Raw genomic sequence first — 23,376 nt, forward strand, 5'->3', positions numbered from 1 at the left:
ATATTAAATACAGTTATTGATTCAATATATATTGTGCAGATAATTTAGAGCGTATTAGGGCATCCCTTTTTCAGCTGCTTTAAAGAATGAACTAAAATAATAATAATAGATTTTTTGAAGCGAAATAAACCGAACAATAATAATGTTGAATTAAAAATATATATTAAACTCCTTTAAATAATAAACAGGCATTATAACTGTTAAACACAATGAATTCAAGCAGCATAGCCTACATAAAGAGAGAAAAGTTAAATAAATAAATATATACATATAAAAAAATAAAAAAAAGAACGAATGAGCTACTAAATACAGTAAGTACACATGTTGAATATTAAATAAACTCTTTATTAATATTAAATAAATATATTTAATCAATACACACACAAACACAAATTCAAACAGCATACATAATGAGAGAAAAGGGAAACAGAAGTAAATAAATAAATACATATTTTAAAAATGAATACAAAATTAGTACAAATTAGAAATATTGCATACAGTTAACGTATTCAATATATATTGCACGAGTAATTTAGAGAGTTTTAGGGCGTTTCCTTTCCCAGCTGCTTTAAGTCTTGAAATATCAGTTTGAGTGAAAAGGAAAAAACGGGGGGGAACAAAGGGCCACGTGACGTCAGGCGGATTGCGGAAGTAAAGGTCGAGTGGAAAATCTCCTGCGCGCGACATTCTTTGCTCGCTTTTGTCCCGGAAGAACAAGATTTCTCATCGTGTCAGTCGTCGCCACCCTTCGTGCCAAAACAACTTCTTTCTAGAAGCCAGCCCGGGCTGTAAAATGGCTGGAACAGCTTTAAAAAGACTCATGGCTGAATACAAACGTAAGTCATGTCTTTGATTACACTAATGCCGTGCAGTGCTGGTGCTTGTGAACGGTGGATTTTACACTCTTTTGGTAGCAACAGTTTGGCAGCTGTAGATACTTCCAGAACTTCACCAACATATGCTGACAGTGTGAATTATTAAAGGGGTCATATGATGCTTTTATAAAGATCATTATTTGGTGTAACAGAATACGTTGACATGCTTTAATGTTCAAAAAAACACATTATTTTTCAAATACTGTACATTATTGTAGGTCCTCTATGCCCCGTCTCTCTCAAACGCTTCGTTTTCTACAAAGTCCCGCAGTCTGCTCTGATTGGCCAGCTGACCCAGTGCATTGTGATTGGCCGAGAACGACATGAGGGTGAGTAAATGATGACAGAATCTTCATTTTTGGATGAACTATCCCTTTAAAAGCCAGAGACAGAAAGTGAGTTGAGCTAACTTGCATAGCTTATAGCCTACACAACAGTGGAGAGATTTGAGGGTTAACGTTACGTTTAAACATCTAACAACATTAATAACAAACCTTATGACTGAAGATTTGTTATTAAACAAACACGCAAAATAATCATAACGTTGGCGCAACGATATGATGCATTATGACAGTTTATGAGTATTAGCTCACCGCTTTTCAACTCTGTGATGGTTGCCATTGAAACAGAATCGCACTTCTCCGACGTTTCCGCTAGAGGTCACTGTGGCTCTTTCTGCGTCTATAGGTGGGCTAAAGCCGTTCCACTCTAGTACGAAACCAAGTGCAAGTGCACTTTATTTATTTTTATTTAACATTACAAAAATAAAGTTGAACTTAAAAAAACCCGTATTAAACGCTTTCAAATAGCATGCATAAAGAGAGAAATATAAATAAATATTTTAAAAAGGTATGCAAAATTATTAAATTATTACAAATGATAAATATTAAATACAGTTAACATATATTTATTCAATATTTATTGTGCAAATAATTTAGAGCGTATTTGGGCATCCCTTTTTCAGCTGCTTTAAAGAATGAACTAAAATAATAATAATTAATTTTTTTAAATTGAACAATAATAATGTTGAATTAAAAAATATATATTAAACTCCTTTAAATAATAAACAGGCATTATAACTGTTAAACACAATGAATTCAAGCAGCATAGCCTACATAAAGAGAGAAAAGTTAAATAAATAAATATATACATATTTTAAAAAAAAAAGAATAAGAATGAATGAGCTACTAAATACAGTAAGTACACATGTTGAATATTAAATAAACTCTTTATTAATATTAAATAAATATATTTAATCAATACACACACAAACACAAATTCAAACAACATACATAATGAGAGAAAAGGGAAACAGAAGTAAATAAATAAATACATATTTTAAAAATGAATACAAAATTATTACAAATTAGAAATATTGCATACAGTTAACGTATTCAATATATATTGCACGAGTAATTTAGAGAGTTTTAGGGCGTTTCCTTTCCCAGCTGCTTTAAGTCTTGAAATATCAGTTTGAGTGAAAAGGAAAAAACGGGGGGGAACAAAGGGCCACGTGACGTCAGGCGGATTGCGGAAGTAAAGGTCGAGTGGAAAATCTCCTGCGCGCGACATTCTTTGCTCGCTTTTGTCCCGGAAGAACAAGATTTCTCATCGTGTCAGTCGTCGCCACCCTTCGTGCCAAAACAACTTCTTTCTAGAAGCCAGCCCGGGCTGTAAAATGGCTGGAACAGCTTTAAAAAGACTCATGGCTGAATACAAACGTAAGTCATGTCTTTGATTACACTAATGCCGTGCAGTGCTGGTGCTTGTGAACGGTGGATTTTACACTCTTTTGGTAGCAACAGTTTGGCAGCTGTAGATACTTCCAGAACTTCACCAACATATGCTGACAGTGTGAATTATTAAAGGGGTCATATGATGCTTTTATAAAGATCATTATTTGGTGTAACAGAATACGTTGACATGCTTTAATGTTCAAAAAAACACATTATTTTTCAAATACTGTACATTATTGTAGGTCCTCTATGCCCCGTCTCTCTCAAACGCTTCGTTTTCTACAAAGTCCCGCAGTCTGCTCTGATTGGCCAGCTGACCCAGTGCATTGTGATTGGCCGAACACAGCAAGCACTCGTCGGAAATGTAACGCCCCTTACCATAATCGCGAGCTTCATCTTTCAAAATAAATGTAAAGACGGTAAATAATGTCATTAGTTTTACCATCAGTTCAAGCCAGTGGAGAGATTTGAGGGTTAACGTTACGTTTAAACATCTAACAACATTAATAACAAACCTTATGACTGAAGATTTGTTATTAAACAAACACGCAAAATAATCATAACGTTGGCGCAACGATATGATGCATTATGACAGTTTATGAGTATTAGCTCACCGCTTTTCAACTCTGTGATGGTTGCCATTGAAACAGAATCGCACTTCTCCGACGCTTCCGCTAGAGGTCACTGTGGCTCTTTCTGCGTCTATAGGTGGGCTAAAGCCGTTCCACTCTAGTACGAAACCAAGTGCAAGTGCACTTTATTTATTTTTATTTAACATTACAAAAATAAAGTTGAACTTAAAAAAACCTGTATTAAACGCTTTCAAATAGCATGCATAAAGAGAGAAATATAAATAAATATTTAAAAAAGGTATGCAAAATTATTAAATTATTACAAATGATAAATATTAAATACAGTTATTGATTCAATATATATTGTGCAGATAATTTAGAGCGTATTAGGGCATCCCTTTTTCAGCTGCTTTAAAGAATGAACTAAAATAATAATAATAGATTTTTTGAAGCGAAATAAACCGAACAATAATAATGTTGAATTAAAAATATATATTAAACTCCTTTAAATAATAAACAGGCATTATAACTGTTAAACACAATGAATTCAAGCAGCATAGCCTACATAAAGAGAGAAAAGTTAAATAAATAAATATATACATATAAAAAAATAAAAAAAAGAACGAATGAGCTACTAAATACAGTAAGTACACATGTTGAATATTAAATAAACTCTTTATTAATATTAAATAAATATATTTAATCAATACACACACAAACACAAATTCAAACAGCATACATAATGAGAGAAAAGGGAAACAGAAGTAAATAAATAAATACATATTTTAAAAATGAATACAAAATTAGTACAAATTAGAAATATTGCATACAGTTAACGTATTCAATATATATTGCACGAGTAATTTAGAGAGTTTTAGGGCGTTTCCTTTCCCAGCTGCTTTAAGTCTTGAAATATCAGTTTGAGTGAAAAGGAAAAAACGGGGGGGAACAAAGGGCCACGTGACGTCAGGCGGATTGCGGAAGTAAAGGTCGAGTGGAAAATCTCCTGCGCGCGACATTCTTTGCTCGCTTTTGTCCCGGAAGAACAAGATTTCTCATCGTGTCAGTCGTCGCCACCCTTCGTGCCAAAACAACTTCTTTCTAGAAGCCAGCCCGGGCTGTAAAATGGCTGGAACAGCTTTAAAAAGACTCATGGCTGAGTACAAACGTAAGTCATGTCATTGATAATTGATAACACTAGTGTAGCGCAGTGCTGGTGCTTGTGAAGGGTGGGGTTTACACTGTTTTGGCAGCTGGAGATACTTCCAGAACTTCACCAGCATATGCTGACAGCATGCATCATTAAAATGGGTCCAGTTAATAAATGAACAGTAACCTCCTTAAGTAACCTCAAACACCGTGTAACTCCCAATTCACCTTCATACTTCATTTCTCTACGTTACTGGCGTACTGTAAGTTACTCTAGTGCTGCCACTGCAGGGAAGTGTGTGATAATGCTCGTCTTTTCTTCTGTATATTTCCTGTTGAACATAATTATATGGATACAGAGTTAGCTCAACGCATTTCTTTCTTTCCAGAACTGACCCTGAACCCTCCAGAGGGGATTGTAGCAGGTAAGAATGAGGACACTTACTGAACTGCTCCATTGTCCTGCTTTTACAGTAGATTCTTAATCAGATTTGTACTTAAATCATTTGTATCTGTATAATAGATGAACAGATTTATTTTTATAGTAAGATAGTGAATTAATGAGACTCGTTTCTTCCCTACAGGGCCTGCAAATGAAGAAAATTTCTTTGAATGGGAGGCTCTGATTATGTAAGTATTATCCGTAGACTGTAAAGAAGATTTTGTTTCGTGTTTTTTCTCTTCTTTGATTCGGATTTCCGCCACAAGATTTAATAAATTAATCAAGGAATTAATAAATAAGGCAAATGTGACTTTTTTTATCTCATAATTGAGATTTTTTTTTCTTGCAAAAAGTCTGAATTCTGAGTTTACATCTCACAGTTCTAACTTTTTCCCCCCTGTGAATTCAGTTTTCATTGCACAATTCTGTTTTCTGTTTTATTTATTTTAAAGGGGTCCTATTATGCTCTTTTACAAAGTCTTGATTTTGTTTTGGGGGTGTACTAGAACAGGCTCTCATACTAGGTTGTTCGAAAAACACATTATTTTTCATGTTTTACATTATTACAACACCTCTCTCCCCAGTCTGGCATGAACGGCTCGAATAGTTCCTGTATCAAATGAAGGCCCGCCTTCTGAAATACGAAATGTGCTGTGATTGGTTAGCTGGGCCAGTGTGTGCTGTGATTGGCACAATCAGATGATTGTAACCACTCTACTTTCATCTGCCTTGGGAAAGCTAGCGTGTCTACAACATAGTGATAACCCTCGTTGCCTTCTCTAGTGCAGCTCAGTCAGGTCTCGTCCCATTCGGCGATATCACAAATCCTGGAAAATGTGCGTTGTAGTCCAAACGAGTCGTTCGTTGTAGTTTTTGAAAAGTGATTTCTGTTAAATAAAATATCTCCTTTTGAATTGAACTTTGAGCTTTGTAACTTTGCAGATCTTTTTTTATGCTCAAACAGCAACATTACCGACTAACTAAAGTTGAAAAAGTGAAAAAGCATAATAGGACCCCTTTAATGTATTTATTAATGTATTTATTTTTGATTTGTTTCAGCCGCAGATTTAAAAAAAAAAAAAATCACAGTTCAGATTTTTATTTATTTTTTGTATCTGACAATTCTGAGTTTATGTATCACAATTCAGACTTTTTTAGGTAATTGTGACTTTTTGTGTCTCACAATTATGACTTTTTCCTCAAAATTCTCAATTTGCATCTCGCTGTTCTGTTTTTTTTTATCCACTAAGGAATAAAAAAAAAAATCCCATGATTTTGACTTCATTCAGAGTTATTTTGAGTTTATATTTCAGTTCTCAGAATTATGATATACAACGTCAGAATTGCAACAAAAAAGTCAGTGAGAGGTATAAAGTGTCTAAATAAGGTAATTGCATTTTTTTTTTAATGTGGCGGAAACAAGCTTCCATAAAATAGAGCTCAATGTGAGTGAGAAAATGTGTTTCTTGATGTTAAAATTATTCAGTTCAAGCAGCTTTTCTCTGCCATGTCTGGTGTGACCCAGCAGGGAGGGTAATAATACAACTTTTATTATTATTATTATTATTATAATTATTATTCAGTTTAGTTTATCTGTGTATAGATTGGACACAGATAATAATGTAAAAAAAGATATATATATACTAAAATGGACACAGATAATAACATGTTATACTAAATAATATACTAAAAATAAAAATGATACTATAAAATAGGGCTGCACGATTAATCGAATGTCGTGCGCATTTTGATAGTAATGCCGGTTCTGCGATCAGCAGGAAATCATCATCACGTGCTTTCAGATGGAGCAGAATTTACTACGCCGAGCCGTAGTTCACTGACAGACGATTTTATTGCGCGATTATGAAATCGAAGAAATCGTTCGCAATAATGACAGCTGTTTGCATAGCTTCTCAGTGAACTAAGGCTCTGTGAAGTAAATGCTGCTCCATCTGAAAGCATGTGAAAATACCACATTTAATAACGTATTTTTACTCCAAACTCACTTCATAATGTCAGTCGAGTGTTTGAAATAAATCCTTCTGTGAGATGATGTGGCTTCTTACACAGAATAAGACACGCAACACATTTCATAGTATTTAAGCAGTGATAAAGGCATTGCATTATAAATATACTTTATTTTAATGAAAGTTATAATAAGAAGAACTCCGATAAACCGTATATTGCCGTAGTCGTGTGTTTATTAGTCACGTTGGTTGAATCAATGAAAGCAGTTCTTCTGTTTATTCAGCTGCAGCAATAGGCATTTTCTGGGTTTCTTCTGCGAGGCGTATTTGGAGTTTCAGCGCGAGAGCGCCCTCTGGCCTTTGGATGGAGATTTACTGCTGATCACAGAACCGTGCTTCACTGAAAGATACACATGACAATCGCAGCTTCTGTCGAATTGCGATCTCGATTCCATTTCGATTTATCGTGCAGCCCTACTATAAAATACATTTGAACTATTTCTGAGTAAAATATGAGTAGTCCCAAATGCTGACGTGATGCAGTGGGGTTGCTAGGGTGTTCTAGGTTATGTACTGTCCCGTATGTAAAGAGCCCACTCAAGGTTTTTGTGATATTTAGTGAGATTTTCTTATTTTGTTGTCTGCCAGGGGAAAATGTCCTGTTATTTAGGCAAGTAATAGCACTTGAGTGGTTTCAGAGTTTCTTGCATTTTCTCTTTATATTTATATATATCTTAATATAGCTGCAAATTCAATTGTGAAATGACACCATAATGAACAATTATAACTGATATAAGTCACAATATTATCTGTAAAGACACGAAACCTGTATATTATGCTATCTTATACATATGAATAGAACACCCTTTTTAATTAAAAAAAAGACTGATTTTTTACAGGGGCATTTTTTATGTCAGTTTTTACAGTTCTGGAATTCCTTTTTGCCTGGAGCCTCTTTTCATTCATAGCATGCACAGCTGTTCATTCACTAGCATTTGTCCAGAGAGGGGACATTAAGTGATGATCACTGATTTTGATTTTGGATAAGACTGTCCTCCGGTAAACCAAACTGGTGGTTTGATCAGTGGTTTTGCTCGATAAGTTTTTAAGTGAAACCAAGTGCCAAGCAAAATAAGGAACAGTGTCCCTAGCAACCCCCTGACAGCTGTTCCACAGATACGGAAGTGTGTTCGTTTGATGCGCTGCTCATCGTGATTACCGATCAATATCGGCCCATAGAAACAGTGTTTGATTGACCGCTGGATATGGTAAGTCAACAGAAAGAGATTTGCATGTTAAATGGGCCTTTGAAAATGATTCCATGAAGTTCTGCCACTGCTGTCAGTGGTGGATGGATTTCTGTGATTTATGACTTTGTGTGGTTTTTATGATTAAGATGAAGTGTACAGGGGGGTTTTTGAGTTTTAGTTGTTACGCTGAAGGCGGTAAATGGTTTAACTGGCCTCATATATCAGTGGTTCTCATAAATAGCAAAAGATTTGCAGTTAGACTGAAGTTTGTGTATAATCAAGGTACAGTATATACTTTGAGCAGAAGTTATTTACATGTCTGAGAAAATTCCTCTGCAACCCCCATGTGGGTTCATCTAATTCCTGACGCTAAAGATTTTATTATATTCTGAAAAACCGATTGGAGTGAATCATGATGTAAGTCTTTAATGTGCTTTAAAAATGTTGTAATAAAACTCTGCTAAATGCTTAGGATTTGTGGGTAATACAGCAATAGCTTATCCAGACATCCACTAATTGCCCCGTCTTAGGGGGATTGTAGGTCACTACTGAAATGCTTTATTACTTTGTTTCTTTATTTGCTCTTTGTTGCAGCACAGAGATTCATAACAATGCATAAAATGATTTAATATGTTGTATGGTAATGTTTTTGGTATTTTTCCTTGTTTTAGGGGACCAGAGGACACATGTTTTGAGGGCGGTGTGTTCCCTGCCATCCTCAGTTTCCCTTCAGACTACCCTCTCAGCCCTCCCAAGATGAAGTTCACCTGTGACATGTTTCATCCGAACAGTGGGTATTACACACATACAGCATTCACACAGTGTATGTGAGCTTTAGTGACTTTAATACAGCACATTTCATACACAATGGTCATTCAAAGTGCTTTACATAAAAAAATAATACAACCAATCATTAAAAATAATAGCAATAGCAAAAAATAAATATGCATGAATGTTAGATCACTATGATGTACTTTAATTAATTAGATTTATCAATTTAATTGAATGTTTCTTGATGCAGTTATTTATTGCAAAATATTCCTATTTAGAAATTATTATTATTAATATAGTAATTGGAGAACAGATATTGTTCATTGTACAGTGTTTTCATCAGCCTTTATTTTATAATGTTTTGCTTACAGCATGTATTGATAGTGCCGTTTCACTATATATTTTTAATATTTTATATATACAGTGGGTACGGAAAGTATTCAGACGCCCTTAAATTTTTCACTCTGTTATATTGCAGCCATTTGCTAAAATCATGTAAGTAAATTTTTTTCCCCTCAATAATGTACACACAGCACCCCATATTGACAGAAAAACACAGAATTGTTGACATTTTTGCAGATTTATTAAAAAAGAAAAACTGAAATATCACATGGTGTGACACTCATATATTTAACTCAGGTGCTGTCCATTTTTCTGATCATCCTTGAGATGGTTCTACACCTTCATTTGAGTCCAGCTGTGTTTGATTATACTGATTGGACTTGATTAGGAAAGCCACACACCTGTCTATATAAGACCTTACAGCTCACAGTGCATGTCAGAGCAAATGAGAATCATGAGGTCAAAGGAACTGCCTGAAGAGCTCAGAGACAGAATTGTGGCAAGGCACAGAACTGGCCAAGGTTACAAAAAAAGTGAGATACTGTACATATATATACATACAATCAAGTAATACTTTGGAAGAGTGAGTGTAAGGGACACAAGTTTATTAACCCTGGATATGTATATATATGTGTGTGTGTGTGTGTGTATATATAATCTAAATACGTTTTAATACTTGTCATTCAGCAAGGATACATTAATTAAGGATACATTTGGAAAGGCGCTATATAAATAAAAATTATTATTATTAAATTGATTAAAAGTGACAGTGAAGGCTTTTACATTTTTTACAAAGATTTATTTAAAATAAATGCTGTATAATAAATAATAATAATCAAATAATAATACATTTCAGCATTCTATTCATCAACAAATACTAAAAACAGTTTTCAACATTAATAATAACAAATGTTTCCTGATCACCAAATCAGCATATTAGAATGATTTCTGAAGGATCATGTGACGCTGAAGACTTGAGTAACAATGCTGAAAATCCAGCTTTTATTTTAAATATGAAAATTTTAATATTATATCACAATATTACTGATAATTGTTTTTATTTTAGTTGTAGGGCACAAACATGCAATCACAGATCTCACATGTAATATATTGTATAAGCTTTCCTGTGCATATATTGGCTATTTAACAATCACTGTGCAGGCGAAACAATCTGCTTTATGATTTGCGGTGTTAGAAAAGCCTCTTGGAGCAGGAACACTTTTCTAATGCATTTATAGTCCTTCGACATAAGACTATGCGTAGACTAAGAATCGGAGTCCTAAAGTGTCTTTATGGCCGGGGCATTTCCTCTGGTCCCGCTGATGGATGTGTGGACACAGTGTTCAGGGAAGTGGGCCCAGATAAAGGTCTTCCTGCAGGCCACAGATAGCAGCAGCCCAGCCTACAGTCCTCTGATGGTGCCGGGGCTCTGGAGGCGGTTATCAGAGCTGGACGGCTCAGATTCTGATCACTGTCCTCAGCTGTGGAGAGAATGAGGAGATAACATCAGCCGTGAAACCATGTGGGGGTGGATTCATTCAGCCCTGGTCCAGGGTTAATAAACTTGTGTCCCTTACACTCACTCTTCCAAAGTATTACTTGATTGCTTTGAGCGTCTTTAGAAGGGAAACCAATCACGGGTCAGTGCTCATGGAACTAACTCTTTAATTGATGAATTGATTTAGCAGATTAATCAGTATGTTCTTTTGATCCTTTAAGGATCCTAACATATGTTTGTTATTGCTGATTCAACTGTTTTTAATCCAATTTTGGCCTTTTTAGCTAATTGGGAGAGTAGTTAAATGCAGTGAACTGAACCAGCCTGTTCATTTCCAACCTCGACATAAAAGAGTGTCGTGTACAAAATGCTGATATAATCAAATTGAAAGTTTATTCAAATGTATTCAGTCAACCGGCAATGAAGACTGTAAAGATGTCTAGAGGATAGATGACAAAGGAAAACAGAAATGAACAGAACTATTGCAGAACTTTATAAACATTGCTTAATGTGTGTTTGGTGTGTTTTCTGCAGTCTACCCAGATGGCCGTGTGTGTATCTCAATCCTGCACGCTCCTGGTGATGACCCCATGGGCTATGAGAGCAGTGCTGAGAGATGGAGTCCCGTGCAGAGCGTAGAGAAGATCCTGCTGTCTGTGGTCAGCATGCTCGCTGGTCAGTCAACGTTTACTCCGTCAGTGAACGATCACAATATGTGCTGTATTGATCATACTTGCCTAGAAGTGGTTTCTGAAATCAAGAAGCCTTAATATTATTTTACGATGTTTGTATTGTGTTATTGTTTAAGGTCCTACTTTATATTAAGTGGCCTTAACTACTATGTACTTACATCAAAAAAATAAGTACAGTGTACTTATTGTATTGCAAAACACTTTTGCTGCTATTGAGGTGGGAAACGGGTAAGGTTAGGGACAGGTTTGGTGGTATGGGGAGGATTAAGGTTGGGTTAAGGTGTAAGGGATGGGTCAACAGTGTAATTATAAATGTAATTACAGAAATCAATTACAGATGTAATTACATGCAGGTATTTTTTTAAATATAAGTACAATGTAAAAGCATGTATGTACACAATAAGTGCATTGTACCAAATTATAAATTTAAATGTAAGTACATAGTAGTTAAGGCCACTTAATATAAAGTGGGACCTTGTTTAATACTGATTTTCTCTCTGGAAAGGGAAAATGCAGTCAGACTATCTATTTCTGTTGTCAGAGTTTGTGGTCGGTAAGATTTTTTTAAAAAGAAATGAATACTTGTATTTAGCAAGGGTGCATTCAAGTAAATACTTCTACATTTTTAAATATATGCAGTCTTTGAACTTTGTTCAATAAAGAATCATTTAAAAAATAGTTCCATACACATGTTTTTGGCAACATTGATAATAACAACAAGCGTTTCCTGAGCAGCAAAATCAGCATATTACAATGATTTCCGAAGGATCATGTGATTAAAGACTGGTGTGATGATGCTGAAAATTCAGATTTGCCATCACAGGAATAAATGACATTTTAAAACATATTTAAAAAAATAACATGCATTTTAAATTGTAATAATATTTCACAGTATAGCGGTTTTTCTGATCAAATAAATGCAAAAGATACTTCTTTCAAAAAAAAAAAATAATAATCTTTCCTATACCCAAACTTCTAAACATATAAATATGGAAAAAAGATAAATGTTACCCAGCATGGCACAAGGAAAGTAAAGACAGTCATGACTGATTCCCTTTATCACCATGACATTGACTTAATTTACTCATCCTCTTGTTGTTCCACATTCGGCCTAAAATCTAGTTTTGCTTTTTAACAAAAATAGTATAGAGTCTGACCACGGTGACAGTAGTAGGTAATGTGCCTTTCCATTACAGATTTGCAAAAATTTTTTTGCGATATGTCGATAAAAAAAACTATTGTGAAATGATGACGTTTCGGTTAACCGATATTATGCGACTGAAACTTAATTTTTTTCCTCTTGCAATAAGTCATGACGACCGATGTTGCTAGGTTTATGTATACCGCAGCCACTGCACTAGCCATTATTTTTAATTGATGAAGACGTAGATGTGTATTTTTAGCAAAGCAGCACGGAGAGCCGGTATTAACACAAGCACTAGAGTGGCCGCGATCAATGTGAAAAAAACGGTTTCCGTTGCAGTTTTGCGATATATTCCTTTTTCGAATTGCCTGAAAAACTACCTCATGTGAGCGTAAAAGAGCGTTTTTGCTGCGATTCCATTAGGTGTATTTTCAATTCGCAATTTCAAGTTTGCGCAATTTGAAGGGTAATGGAAACGTGCTTAGTGAGAAATTTGAGAACTAGTGCTGGTAGTAAATACTAGATTTTAAATGTTTAAAAAGGTGACATATCATGAAAATCTGACTTTTCCAGGTTTTAAGTGCTATAATCAGGTCCCTGGTGCATCTACCGACCAAGGAAACGTAAAAAAAGATTAACCCAATCACTTTGTTTAGGTAAGCCTTTTTCTGCAAGCGTCTGAGAAAACGAGCGAGTCTGATTTCGCTCCCTTGGTGACGTGGCAAAGGGATCTCATTATAATATTACCGCCCCTAAATCTGTAAACTTCCACTCAAGGCGCCGTCATTTTGATTTCGCAAGCGACAACGGTGTACCAGTTCTAATGCTATGGCGAAAGTTTGAGCAAAACATGCTAACTGTTCTGCCTTTGGCTGCACAAATGAGCACAGAACACTGTTTAGAGTCCCAGCCTCAGAGGAGACAGCAGAGCAGTGGATTTATTAATGTATTTACTGTATACTGCAGCTGCCACACAGATCAAAAATAAACAAGCTATTTATTTCCCAACTGTTTTCCTTCACAGACATAACCGACTGTTTTTGTAACTCGTGTGTTTTTAACGTAAGCTTGTGTGTGAATGAGAACTTAGTTTAGTACTCGCTTGCTGTGACAGCCGCTTTCTGTCCGTGTGCTTCGGATGTGTGTTCTCAGAAAACCGTATATCTGAAGTTTAAACTCGTATGGTTTAAAACACATGCGATAAACATGATAATCATAACCAAAACAGATTTTTTTTTTTAGATACGAGCTGTAATGGCGCAGCTCTATTCTGGAAAAGGGGGCGGGGAGCAGCAGCTCATTTGCATTTAAAGACACAGGCCGATTTATGAACCCCTTCAGTTATTTTTATATTAATGTGCACAAATCTGTAATTGCTTCCTGTACACTTTTGATGTGGCTTTAGCACACATGGGGGAAAAAATTGTGCATTAGAAGGCAAATGTCAAATATGTGGGGGAAAAAAATTGCAATGTTGATTAATTCCTACAAGAGTAGGGTAAAGTGGGGTAAACTACCAATTTGGGGAAATTATGCATTTCATTTCAGCTTAGTTTGCTTTGACAAAACTCATTTGACTTGCCCTGTAGAACTTTTTTTAAAGCACAAAACTATTTAAAACACTACTGTTCAAAGGCTTGTAAGATTTTTTTTAATGTTTTTGGAAGATTGCTAACCAAGGCTATGTTTTTAAAATTCAAAATACAGTAAAAACAACAACAGCATTGTGGAATATTTTTACAATTTAAAATAACTTTTCTATTTTAGTATATTTTAAAATATAATTTATTCCTGTGATGCAAAGCTGAATTTTCATCATCATTAATCAAGTCTTCAGTGTCACATGATCCTTCAGAAATCATTGAAATATGCTGATTTGGTGCTCTGGAAACATTTCTTGCTATTATCAATGTTAAAAACAACTGTGCTCCTTAATATTTTTGTGGAAAGCATGATTTTGTTTTTCAGGATTCTTTGATTAATAGAAAAAACGTTTGATCAATCTGATGTGACCTTGCTGAATAAAACTATTAATTAAAAAATAGAAAAAGAAAAAAGGACGAATGAAAAACGAATGTCAGCGCACGTGATCACAGAACAATTTTCCAGTGAACTCGAGGTGGATATCAAACGTGTTTGATTTGGCGGAGCTCAATCAGGATTTGCAGAATCTGACCGCATCAGAGGCTGGATTAACTCTTGTTATTCTTAATGGCGTATCAGCTGATGGGGCTCATTATAGGACAGCTGCTTCCCTGTATCTGCTTCACCATCTGCATATAGAGACTGCAGGTTGCCTTTATTGACAGCGCTATGATCACCTCCCACACATTACTGTAATTGAATGTCAAATATGATGACTTTGCTGTCATTGCCGACAAAGCACCTACTCTCACATTCGCTTTCTTCAGATCTCTCTCATGTCTACACTGATGAATTCCCACTAACTGCGTGGACATTCACACAACACAAAATGAACTCAATTAAAATGACAAATTACTAAAAACTACAAATGAACATGTAATTAATAAATTTAATGTAATTGTTAAATTAACTAAAAATATGGACACAACTGAAACAAAATATGGTTTCAAAACTTAACTAAAATTAAATAATTGATAAAATGCATGCTATAAAACTTTTACAAACAACTTGCAGTGGTTCTTAACTTCAAGACCCAGATTTTACATCAAGTGGAGACCCAACTCTCTCAAAATTGTGTATTCGAAGCATTTTCTTAATTCTGCTAATATTTTGCGATCCTAAATGACACCCAGTTATATTTATTATTCACATTTTATTTCCTCTGCCCACAATCCTATCAAAACAGACTTGTTACTCCACTGAACAAATCAAAATAAGAACAAGACTGTCCATCTCTTCTGGAATCTCATCAATGGAAACACAAACCTTGCAGTTAGCTGCTGAGTTTCCCTGTCTAAACATGTCTGATACTTCACACACAGTGCTGATAATGAAACATAAATGGAGCTCAAAGCACAGCTCAGCCTCAGGGTCAGACGTGAGACCACAACAGCTTTCAAAGAAGAACTAATATGACACACACCTCTCTCATTCACTCCCTCCTCACTCCACCATGCGTCAAACCATTCTTGAACAATTTCATCTGCAACAGGTTCACTAGAGTCCAGTTTGTAGTTCACGCAACCCTGAGACTGACGTCAAGACTGACCTGGTCACCTTTAATACCTTTTATAATTTACATCCTAGCCTGTCCTTAAATAATTGTAAATATGATCTACTCCAACAGAGCCCAACGATGAGAGCGGAGCAAACGTGGACGCCTCAAAGATGTGGCGTGAGGACAGAGAGCAGTTCAGCCGACTAGCTAAGCAGATCGTGCGCAAATCTCTGAGCCTCTGACACACTCTCACACTCCAGGACAGTAAGGATTGACATTTACAAGAATCAAACTCCCCACAGAAGAGAAGAGTGTCTGTCCTGAGTGTTGTAGTGTACTACCCCCTACCTCCACCAGTGTGAGCACTTTATTCCCATCCAGGCTTTCATTCTCTCTTCCCAGTCCTCCCCTCTCCTGTGATTGGGTGGATGCGTTGGACAAATGGCTTTTGATGAAGAAGGTAAAGTGACATACATTCACCAGACAGTGTTCTAAAAGAGAGCCAAGCATCATTCACTGAATAAGTACACAAACCAGTTATTCACAGCCATTTTGGGCTGCCGGTTTGTCTGTCATGCCTGTTACCTGTCCATAGTTAAGCAACGGAATGCAGCTTCGGTTTGCTGACAGTCTGCTGATGCATGCTTTAATGCCTCAGTCTAATAAAATGCATCGTGAGGCAGTGACTGAGACTATCACATCCACTTCCAGATTCTATTAATGATATTTTAGAAATAAGGAAAAGGATCATGTCTATGGATGCAAATGTAATAAATGTTCTAATTAAATACATTTGATTACATTTAATATGAAAATGTTTTGAAATTTGGTAATGCACAGATAGTTCAGTGGTTTTCACTGTGGCTTTTTACTTTTATGGAGGTTTTTAGATTCAGTAGTAACAAGCTGGAATCATCCAGCCTTCTGCAGAAAGACAGACCAAAATAATTGTTGGATTTACACCATCATTACTTTAAAAAAATCATTAAATTCTGTATTTGACTTTTTGCTTTTCATCTGTTCTCAAGGATTGTAAAGCCAATAAAATCAATAAATGTTTGTGATTTATGAACCCCTTCAGTTATTTTTATATTAATGTGCACAAATCTGTAATTGCTTCCAAAGCTGACCTGCATCAACCAACAGAATGCTAGTTAATTTGTAATGAGTCGTCTTATTTACGTTTGATTCCATATATGGTTCACAGGATGCTTTTGTAAAGTTTTATGTACACTTACAAGAACTCACCCACTTAACCATGTCTTGGACATTGGGAGGGACCTTTTTTGAGAGGTTGTGTTCTATATTTAAAAGACTGGTCTTTTTTATTTAAAGGAATTAAAGTAAATGATTTAAATAGATTATGGGTATAAAGAGAATTAATTAAGAACATTAAAATAAGTTTTTTTTTTTGTAATCGGATTTAATGGTTTGCAAATAATATTATTTTAATTGTACACTTTTGATGTTGCCTTAGCGCACATGGGGAAAAAAATTGTGCATTAGAAGGCAAATGTCAAATATGTGGGGGAAAAAAATTCCAATGTTGATTAATTGAATAATTAAAGATAATTTAGTAGTAGGGTAAAGTGGGGTAAACTACCAATTTGGGGAAATTATGCATTTCATTTCAGCTTAGTTTGCTTTGACAAAACTCATTTGACTTGCCCTGTAGAACTTTTTTAAAGCACAAAACTATTTAAAACACTACTGTTCAAAGGCGTGTAAGATTTTTTAAAATGTTTTTGGAAGAATGCTAACCAAGGCTATGTTTTTAAAATTCAAAATACAGTAAAAATAACAACAGCATTGTTGAAATATTTTTACAATTTAAAATAACTTTTCTATTTTAGTATATTTTAAAATATAATTTATTCCTGTGATGCAAAGCTGAATTTTCATCATCATTAATCCAGTCTTCAGTGTCACATGATCCTTCAGAAATCATTGAAATATGCTGATTTGGTGCTCTGGAAACATTTCTTGCTATTATCAATGTTAAAAACAACTGTGCTCCTTAATATTTTTGTGGAAAGCATGATTTTGTTTTTCAGGATTCTTTGATTAATAGAAAAAACGTTTGTTCAACTTAAAAAAAAAAAAAGGTAAAATATTGTCAAACATCAAACTGGGCGTGATAATTTCATCATTAAAAGTGTAGTGACAAAAAAAAAAAGTATAACTTTTAACTTTTTTTTTTGGTTAAAATATTGAATATTAAATTGGGGGAGACAATTTGACCGTTAAAAGTGTAAAGATAACAAATGTAACTTTAAAACATTGTCAAATATTGTCAAATATGAAATATTGGGGACAACAATATGGCCATCAATGTATCTTTCAAAACTTCTTGTCAAATATTGTCAAATTTCAAATATTGGAGGGCAACAATGTAGCCATTAAAAATGTAAAAGTAAAACAATTTTCAAAACTTTTTGTCAGATATTGGGGGTAGCAATCTGGCCATCAAAAATGTAAAACTAACTTAAATCTTTGTCAAATATTGTCAGATATCAATTGGTGGTGACAATTTGGCCATCAAAAAAAAAAAAAAAATTAGATGTAACTTTTAAAACTGCTAAATATCAAACATCAATCTTAATACACAATTCTTTTTTTTGGTTTTTTAAATGACATTTAATTGTAATCTACATTTTCAATTTTTCATACTTGATCACAAATATTTAATTAAAATCTTAAACTCTAAATTTAATTTGCAAAAAGTCATCTTTAGCTATCCCTGCTTGCACTTCAAATTGAATTTGTAAAATTTTAAATTGTACAAAATGTATGATGTTTAGAAAATAAAGCATGAAAGTCCACGTCTAAAGCCCCTAAACCAACTTTAATGGAGCTTAAGCAAATTGTATGAAAAAAATAATATTATGAATTCACACCAATTAGTTATATATATATATATATATAGGAATATTAAGAAATAACATTTCTGGACCACAAAACCAGTCATAAGGGTCAATTTTTTAAAATTGAGATTTATAAATCATCTGAAATCTGAATAAATAAGCTTTCCACTGATGTATGGTATTGTTAGGATAGGACAATATTTGGCAGAGATACAACTATTTGAATATCTGCAGGTGCAAAAAAAAAAAAAATCAAAATATTGAGAAAATCACCTTTAAAGTGGTCCAAATGAAGTTCTTAGCAATGCATATTACTAATCAAAAAATATGTTTTGATATATTTACAGTAGGAAATGTACAAAATATCTTCATGGAACATGATCTTAATATCCTAATGATTTTTGGCATACAAGAAAAATCTATAATTTTGACCCATACGATGTTTTTTTGGCTATTGCTAAAAATATACTCAAGCGACTTAAGAAGACTTTGTGGTCCATGGTCACAAATGTAACTAATGGGAACGTTGAAATGAACTTGTTTCATAATTGATAAACTTTGCATATTGAACTGAACTGACTCGAGCCATTTACTTTTAAGAGCTGCTTTGCCTCACAGTTTGAATTTGTCTCATATTTGATGAAGTTTGCATAATTGATTGTCATTTTCCTGTTTATTACTGTGAAGCTGCTTTGAAACAATCTGTATTGTATAAAGCGCTACATAAAGGTGACTTGACTTGAAAGTAATTAGGTTTGCACTTACAAATTATGGCCAATTCAAAATGTGTAATAATATGTTAAAAATTTTAATATACAATGATGCATCTCAAATAATTTCTTGCAAAAAAAATTTGGAACAATTAAGAAAGTAGTTGTTTGCTGTGTAACAACACATTTTTTAAGATGTACACTTACATGTTGGTAAGGAGAGTTTTGAGTGCAGATCAGCAAAGGTCAACAAGAAAAACAAAACAAAAAGTGAGACTGAGAACCAGATCAGGGCACAGAGAGGGACTCCACCCAGAGGCAGAAAATAAAACAGAGACACAGAGAGAGACAGAGGTTATGAAGCAATGAAATACTGAGATTAGGACCGCAGGAAATCTCTCTCTCTCTCTGTCTGTCTGCCTTTCTCTCAGCCCTCTGTACCTCCTTCTGAGCCCCTCCTCTCGTGTGTTGACATGGTTTCATTTGAATGTCTCTCTAAATACACCGCTTTTGCCCCTTGAGCTCTCAGTTGTAGTTGTGATCCGTTAACATGCTCCTCTGACCCTGCAGGTGACAGGTGAATTAACTGCTGCTTTGTGGACGCCTCTGCGCACCTGAGCAAAAGGGAAGAAGAGAGGAAAAGCACAGGCTTGTGGATGTTCAGGACTTTGATTACAGCTTTCAGACTCGTTTGACCTGCTTGTAAATGATTAACATTTAAGTGGATGAGGAAGGACTTTTCTGAGAAGAAATACAGAAGAACAGTTTAGTTTGTATTGTGTATTGAAACAGTACCCAGTGCTTGCTATTTGCGTGTATTTGTGATTTTTTTTAAAGAAATCACGAAGAAGCAGCTAATGGCTCATTGGCGTTGAACGGATTCTTTAATTAAAATTAAACAATGATGGACAGACCCTATTCTGGACAGTCCAAGGAACAAAGAATACAGAACATAAAGGCATCTTGACCAGCAGACAACTTTATGAATTTCATGTTTTGGACATTTTTGTGGCCAATCAGTTGGAAATGTACAAAATATCTTCATGGAACATGATCTTAATATCCTAATGATTTTTGGCATACAAGAAAAATCTATAATTTTGACCCATACAATGTTTTTTTGGCTATTGCTATAAATATACTCAAGCGACTTAAGAATACGGCTTTGTGGTCCATGGTTACAAATGTAACTAATGGGAACGTTGAAATGAACTTGTTTCATAATTGATAAACTTTGCATATTGAACTGAACTGACTCGAGCCATTTACTTTTAAGAGCTGCTTTGCCTCACAGTTTGAATTTGTCTCATATTTGATGAAGTTTGCATAATTGATTGTCATTTTCCTGTTTATTACTGTGAAGCTGCTTTGAAACAATCTGTATTGTATAAAGCGCTACATAAAGGTGACTTGACTTGAAAGTAATTAGGTTTGCACTTACAAATTATGGCCAATTCAAAATGTGTTATAATATGTTAAAAATTTTAATATACAATGATGCATCTCAAATAATTTCTTGCAAAAAAAATTTGGAACAATTAAGAAAGTAGTTGTTTGCTGTGTAACAACACATTTTTTAAGATGTACACTTACATGTTGGTAAGGAGAGTTTTGAGTGCAGATCAGCAAAGGTCAACAAGAAAAACAAAACAAAAAGTGAGACTGAGAACCAGATCAGGGCACAGAGAGGGACTCCACCCAGAGGCAGAAAATAAAACAGAGACACAGAGAGAGACAGAGGTTATGAAGCAATGAAATACTGAGATTAGGACCGCAGGAAATCTCTCTCTCTCTCTGTCTGTCTGCCTTTCTCTCAGCCCTCTGTACCTCCTTCTGAGCCCCTCCTCTCGTGTGTTGACATGGTTTCATTTGAATGTCTCTCTAAATACACCGCTTTTGCCCCTTGAGCTCTCAGTTGTAGTTGTGATCTGTTAACATGCTCCTCTGACCCTGCAGGTGACAGGTGAATTAACTGCTGCTTTGTGGACGCCTCTGCGCACCTGAGCAAAAGGGAAGAAGAGAGGAAAAGCACAGGCTTGTGGATGTTCAGGACTTTGATTACAGCTTTCAGACTCGTTTGACCTGCTTGTAAATGATTAACATTTAAGTGGATGAGGAAGGACTTTTCTGAGAAGAAATACAGAAGAACAGTTTAGTTTGTATTGTGTATTGAAACAGTACCCAGTGCTTGCTATTTGCGTGTATTTGTGATTTTTTTTAAAGAAATCACGAAGAAGCAGCTAATGGCTCATTGGCGTTGAACGGATTCTTTAATTAAAATTAAACAATGATGGACAGACCCTATTCTGGACAGTCCAAGGAACAAAGAATACAGAACATAAAGGCATCTTGACCAGCAGACAACTTTATGAATTTCATGTTTTGGACATTTTTGTGGCCAATCAAGAGTTTGTAAGGACATTTTTATCGGCAAATCAACAACTAATGGAAGGACAGCATAACTTGGTGCCATCATCATGGCTACTTGCACTGCAGTTGTTTCTGCTGCTTCTGCCACGGACGAAGAGTGTGACCGTAGTACCATGGAAACCCTGTACAGGTGAGATACCACACATAACCCTGCTTATTTGCTCTCTAATTACCAGTATTTTCAATGCAATAGCTTCTGTTTGTTGTATGACAACAAACTGTTCATCTTTAAAGCACTGGTACTACAATCCGTTTATCTCTCTATCAGCAGACACAAAGAAAAAGTGACTTCTTAAGTAATAAAATCCTTCAGATTAGATCAGGTCCAGATTGTAAAGATCTTGAATGAAACTGTAAATCCTCAATCAGAGTGTGGATTGTGTGTATAGAAAGGTAGTTCTTCAACTATGGATACTAATTGCATGCATGTCATTCACAACTGTGGTGAAAATTATGGAAGTTGTAACTCTTTTGTTTGAAAACTATCTATGAGAAATTTAAGAGCTAGAATTGTAGTTATACTAATCACACCTAATTAGATGATTTCTTTTACACTCTTCACATAATTATTAATAATTTATTTCACTGACATGTTTGTGCCCTTAGTAGCCAGTGTTTAAACTTTTGTTATGGTGGAAATTACATAGCAGGACAGTCACGATTTCATTTTCAGACAATAGAAACCAAATTCGTCATTATAACACATTCTAATGGATCATGTGTCATGTGGACCACCACAATGTCACTTAAAGGGATAGTTCACCCAAAAATAAAAGTACTGTCATCATTTACCCGTTTGAATTTCTCTCTTTAGCTGAACATAAAAGACGATATTTTGAAGAATGACAGTAACCAAACAGTTGCAGGTCCCCATTGGCTTCCATAGTATGGAAAAAAAATACTGGAAGTCAATAGGGAACAGAAATTGGTGACTTACCAACATTCTTCAAAAATATATTTTGTGTTTGGAACAACTTGTGTAAGTGAATGATGACAGAAATTCATTTTTTGGGTGAACTATCCCTTTAATAGAAGAAATGAATGCTTACTAATTTGTCAAATCCATGCCACACAAATGCTTTCACTATGAGAGATGGGCAGCTTCACAAGACTGGTGGTGTATCCATGTTGTCATGCTGATTCACGGCTTGGTCTCTACAATGGAAAAATGTAAAACACTTCCCGAGCCCGGCGACATCCCTGGGGCTTAAATTCTCCCATTTTCATACCACGAAGGCAATTACATTAGATACCAATGCAAAAGAAATGAGAAAATGAAAAATGCTAATATGAAAAAGAGTTTACCAGAAGACTACCAAAGTAAATTCTTTAAGTGGTATTTTAAAATATTGCTTTTGTATGTCAAGAGCAAACCATATAATGGTCCATAATTAGGGCAATGAGCTCAGCTGAAGGACTGTTATTACAATAGAAGCTGTAAATACCACAATAATGTGGACGAACCAAAGAATGTTGAGAATGTTTAGGGAATTGCAGTCCTGTCACCGAACATCTATAGATGACATCTCTTTGTCATCAGTGCGTGTTCTCAATTGAAGCATCCAACACATTTATTTCTAGTTTGGAAATTAAGAAAGTAAAACGAGAGCATCAGTTGAAACTTATGCGGTCATTAAATATATACTTACACCACTTTGCATATTTTAGACCTTATTTTCACGTTTAGTATGATAGGACAGATCAGAGCTGACAGGAAGCGAAGTGAGGGGGGGGGGGGGGGCCTTGGGTTGGGATTCGAAATTGGGCCCCCCGGAGCCCAGGATAAAGTAAA

The 23,376-nt window shown here is 35.1% G+C and overlaps 2 protein-coding genes across 4 annotated transcripts in view; both read left to right on the forward strand.

The window, feature by feature from the left end:
- Window positions 1-667: 667 nt before the first annotated feature.
- On the forward strand, window positions 668-16,644 carry ube2g2 (ubiquitin-conjugating enzyme E2G 2 (UBC7 homolog, yeast)). 3 transcript variants are annotated; one of them, XM_016266860.1, is made up of 6 exons: window positions 668-836; window positions 4,722-4,757; window positions 4,917-4,962; window positions 8,663-8,781; window positions 11,137-11,277; window positions 15,710-16,644. In XM_016266860.1, exons 1-6 carry the CDS (start codon window positions 794-796, stop codon window positions 15,820-15,822), a joined length of 498 nt encoding a protein of 165 aa, XP_016122346.1. In that variant the 5' UTR covers window positions 668-793; the 3' UTR covers window positions 15,823-16,644. The 3 variants fall into 3 exon arrangements, with proteins under 3 accessions (XP_016122346.1, XP_016122347.1, XP_016122345.1); XM_016266861.1 differs by lacking the exon at window positions 668-836 and adding an exon at window positions 2,428-2,596; XM_016266859.1 differs by lacking the exon at window positions 668-836 and adding an exon at window positions 4,184-4,351.
- A 4,465-nt stretch (window positions 16,645-21,109) lies between these two features.
- Window positions 21,110-23,376, forward strand: part of tspeara (thrombospondin-type laminin G domain and EAR repeats a) — a 14,892-nt gene continuing 12,625 nt past the window's right edge. Inside the window, exon 1 of the mRNA XM_016266967.1 lies at window positions 21,110-21,714. Within this exon, the coding sequence (XP_016122453.1) occupies window positions 21,600-21,714 (115 nt within the window). The 5' untranslated portion in view covers window positions 21,110-21,599. The remainder of the gene's footprint in view (window positions 21,715-23,376) is intronic.

The sequence above is a fragment of the Sinocyclocheilus grahami genome, unplaced genomic scaffold, assembly GCF_001515645.1.
Source record: "Sinocyclocheilus grahami isolate Dianchi unplaced genomic scaffold, SAMN03320097.WGS_v1.1 scaffold34.1, whole genome shotgun sequence".
In the NCBI taxonomy this organism is placed as follows: domain Eukaryota; kingdom Metazoa; phylum Chordata; class Actinopteri; order Cypriniformes; family Cyprinidae; genus Sinocyclocheilus; species Sinocyclocheilus grahami.

Coding starts and splice junctions, on each gene's coding strand:
- ube2g2 (XM_016266860.1), top strand. CDS start 794: ATGGCTGGAACAGCTTTAAAAAGACTCATGGCTGAATACAAAC. Junction 4,758..4,916: donor TCCAGAGGGGATTGTAGCAG/GTAAGAATGAGG, acceptor TCTTCCCTACAG/GGCCTGCAAATGAAGAAAAT. Junction 8,782..11,136: donor TGACATGTTTCATCCGAACA/GTGGGTATTACA, acceptor TGTTTTCTGCAG/TCTACCCAGATGGCCGTGTG.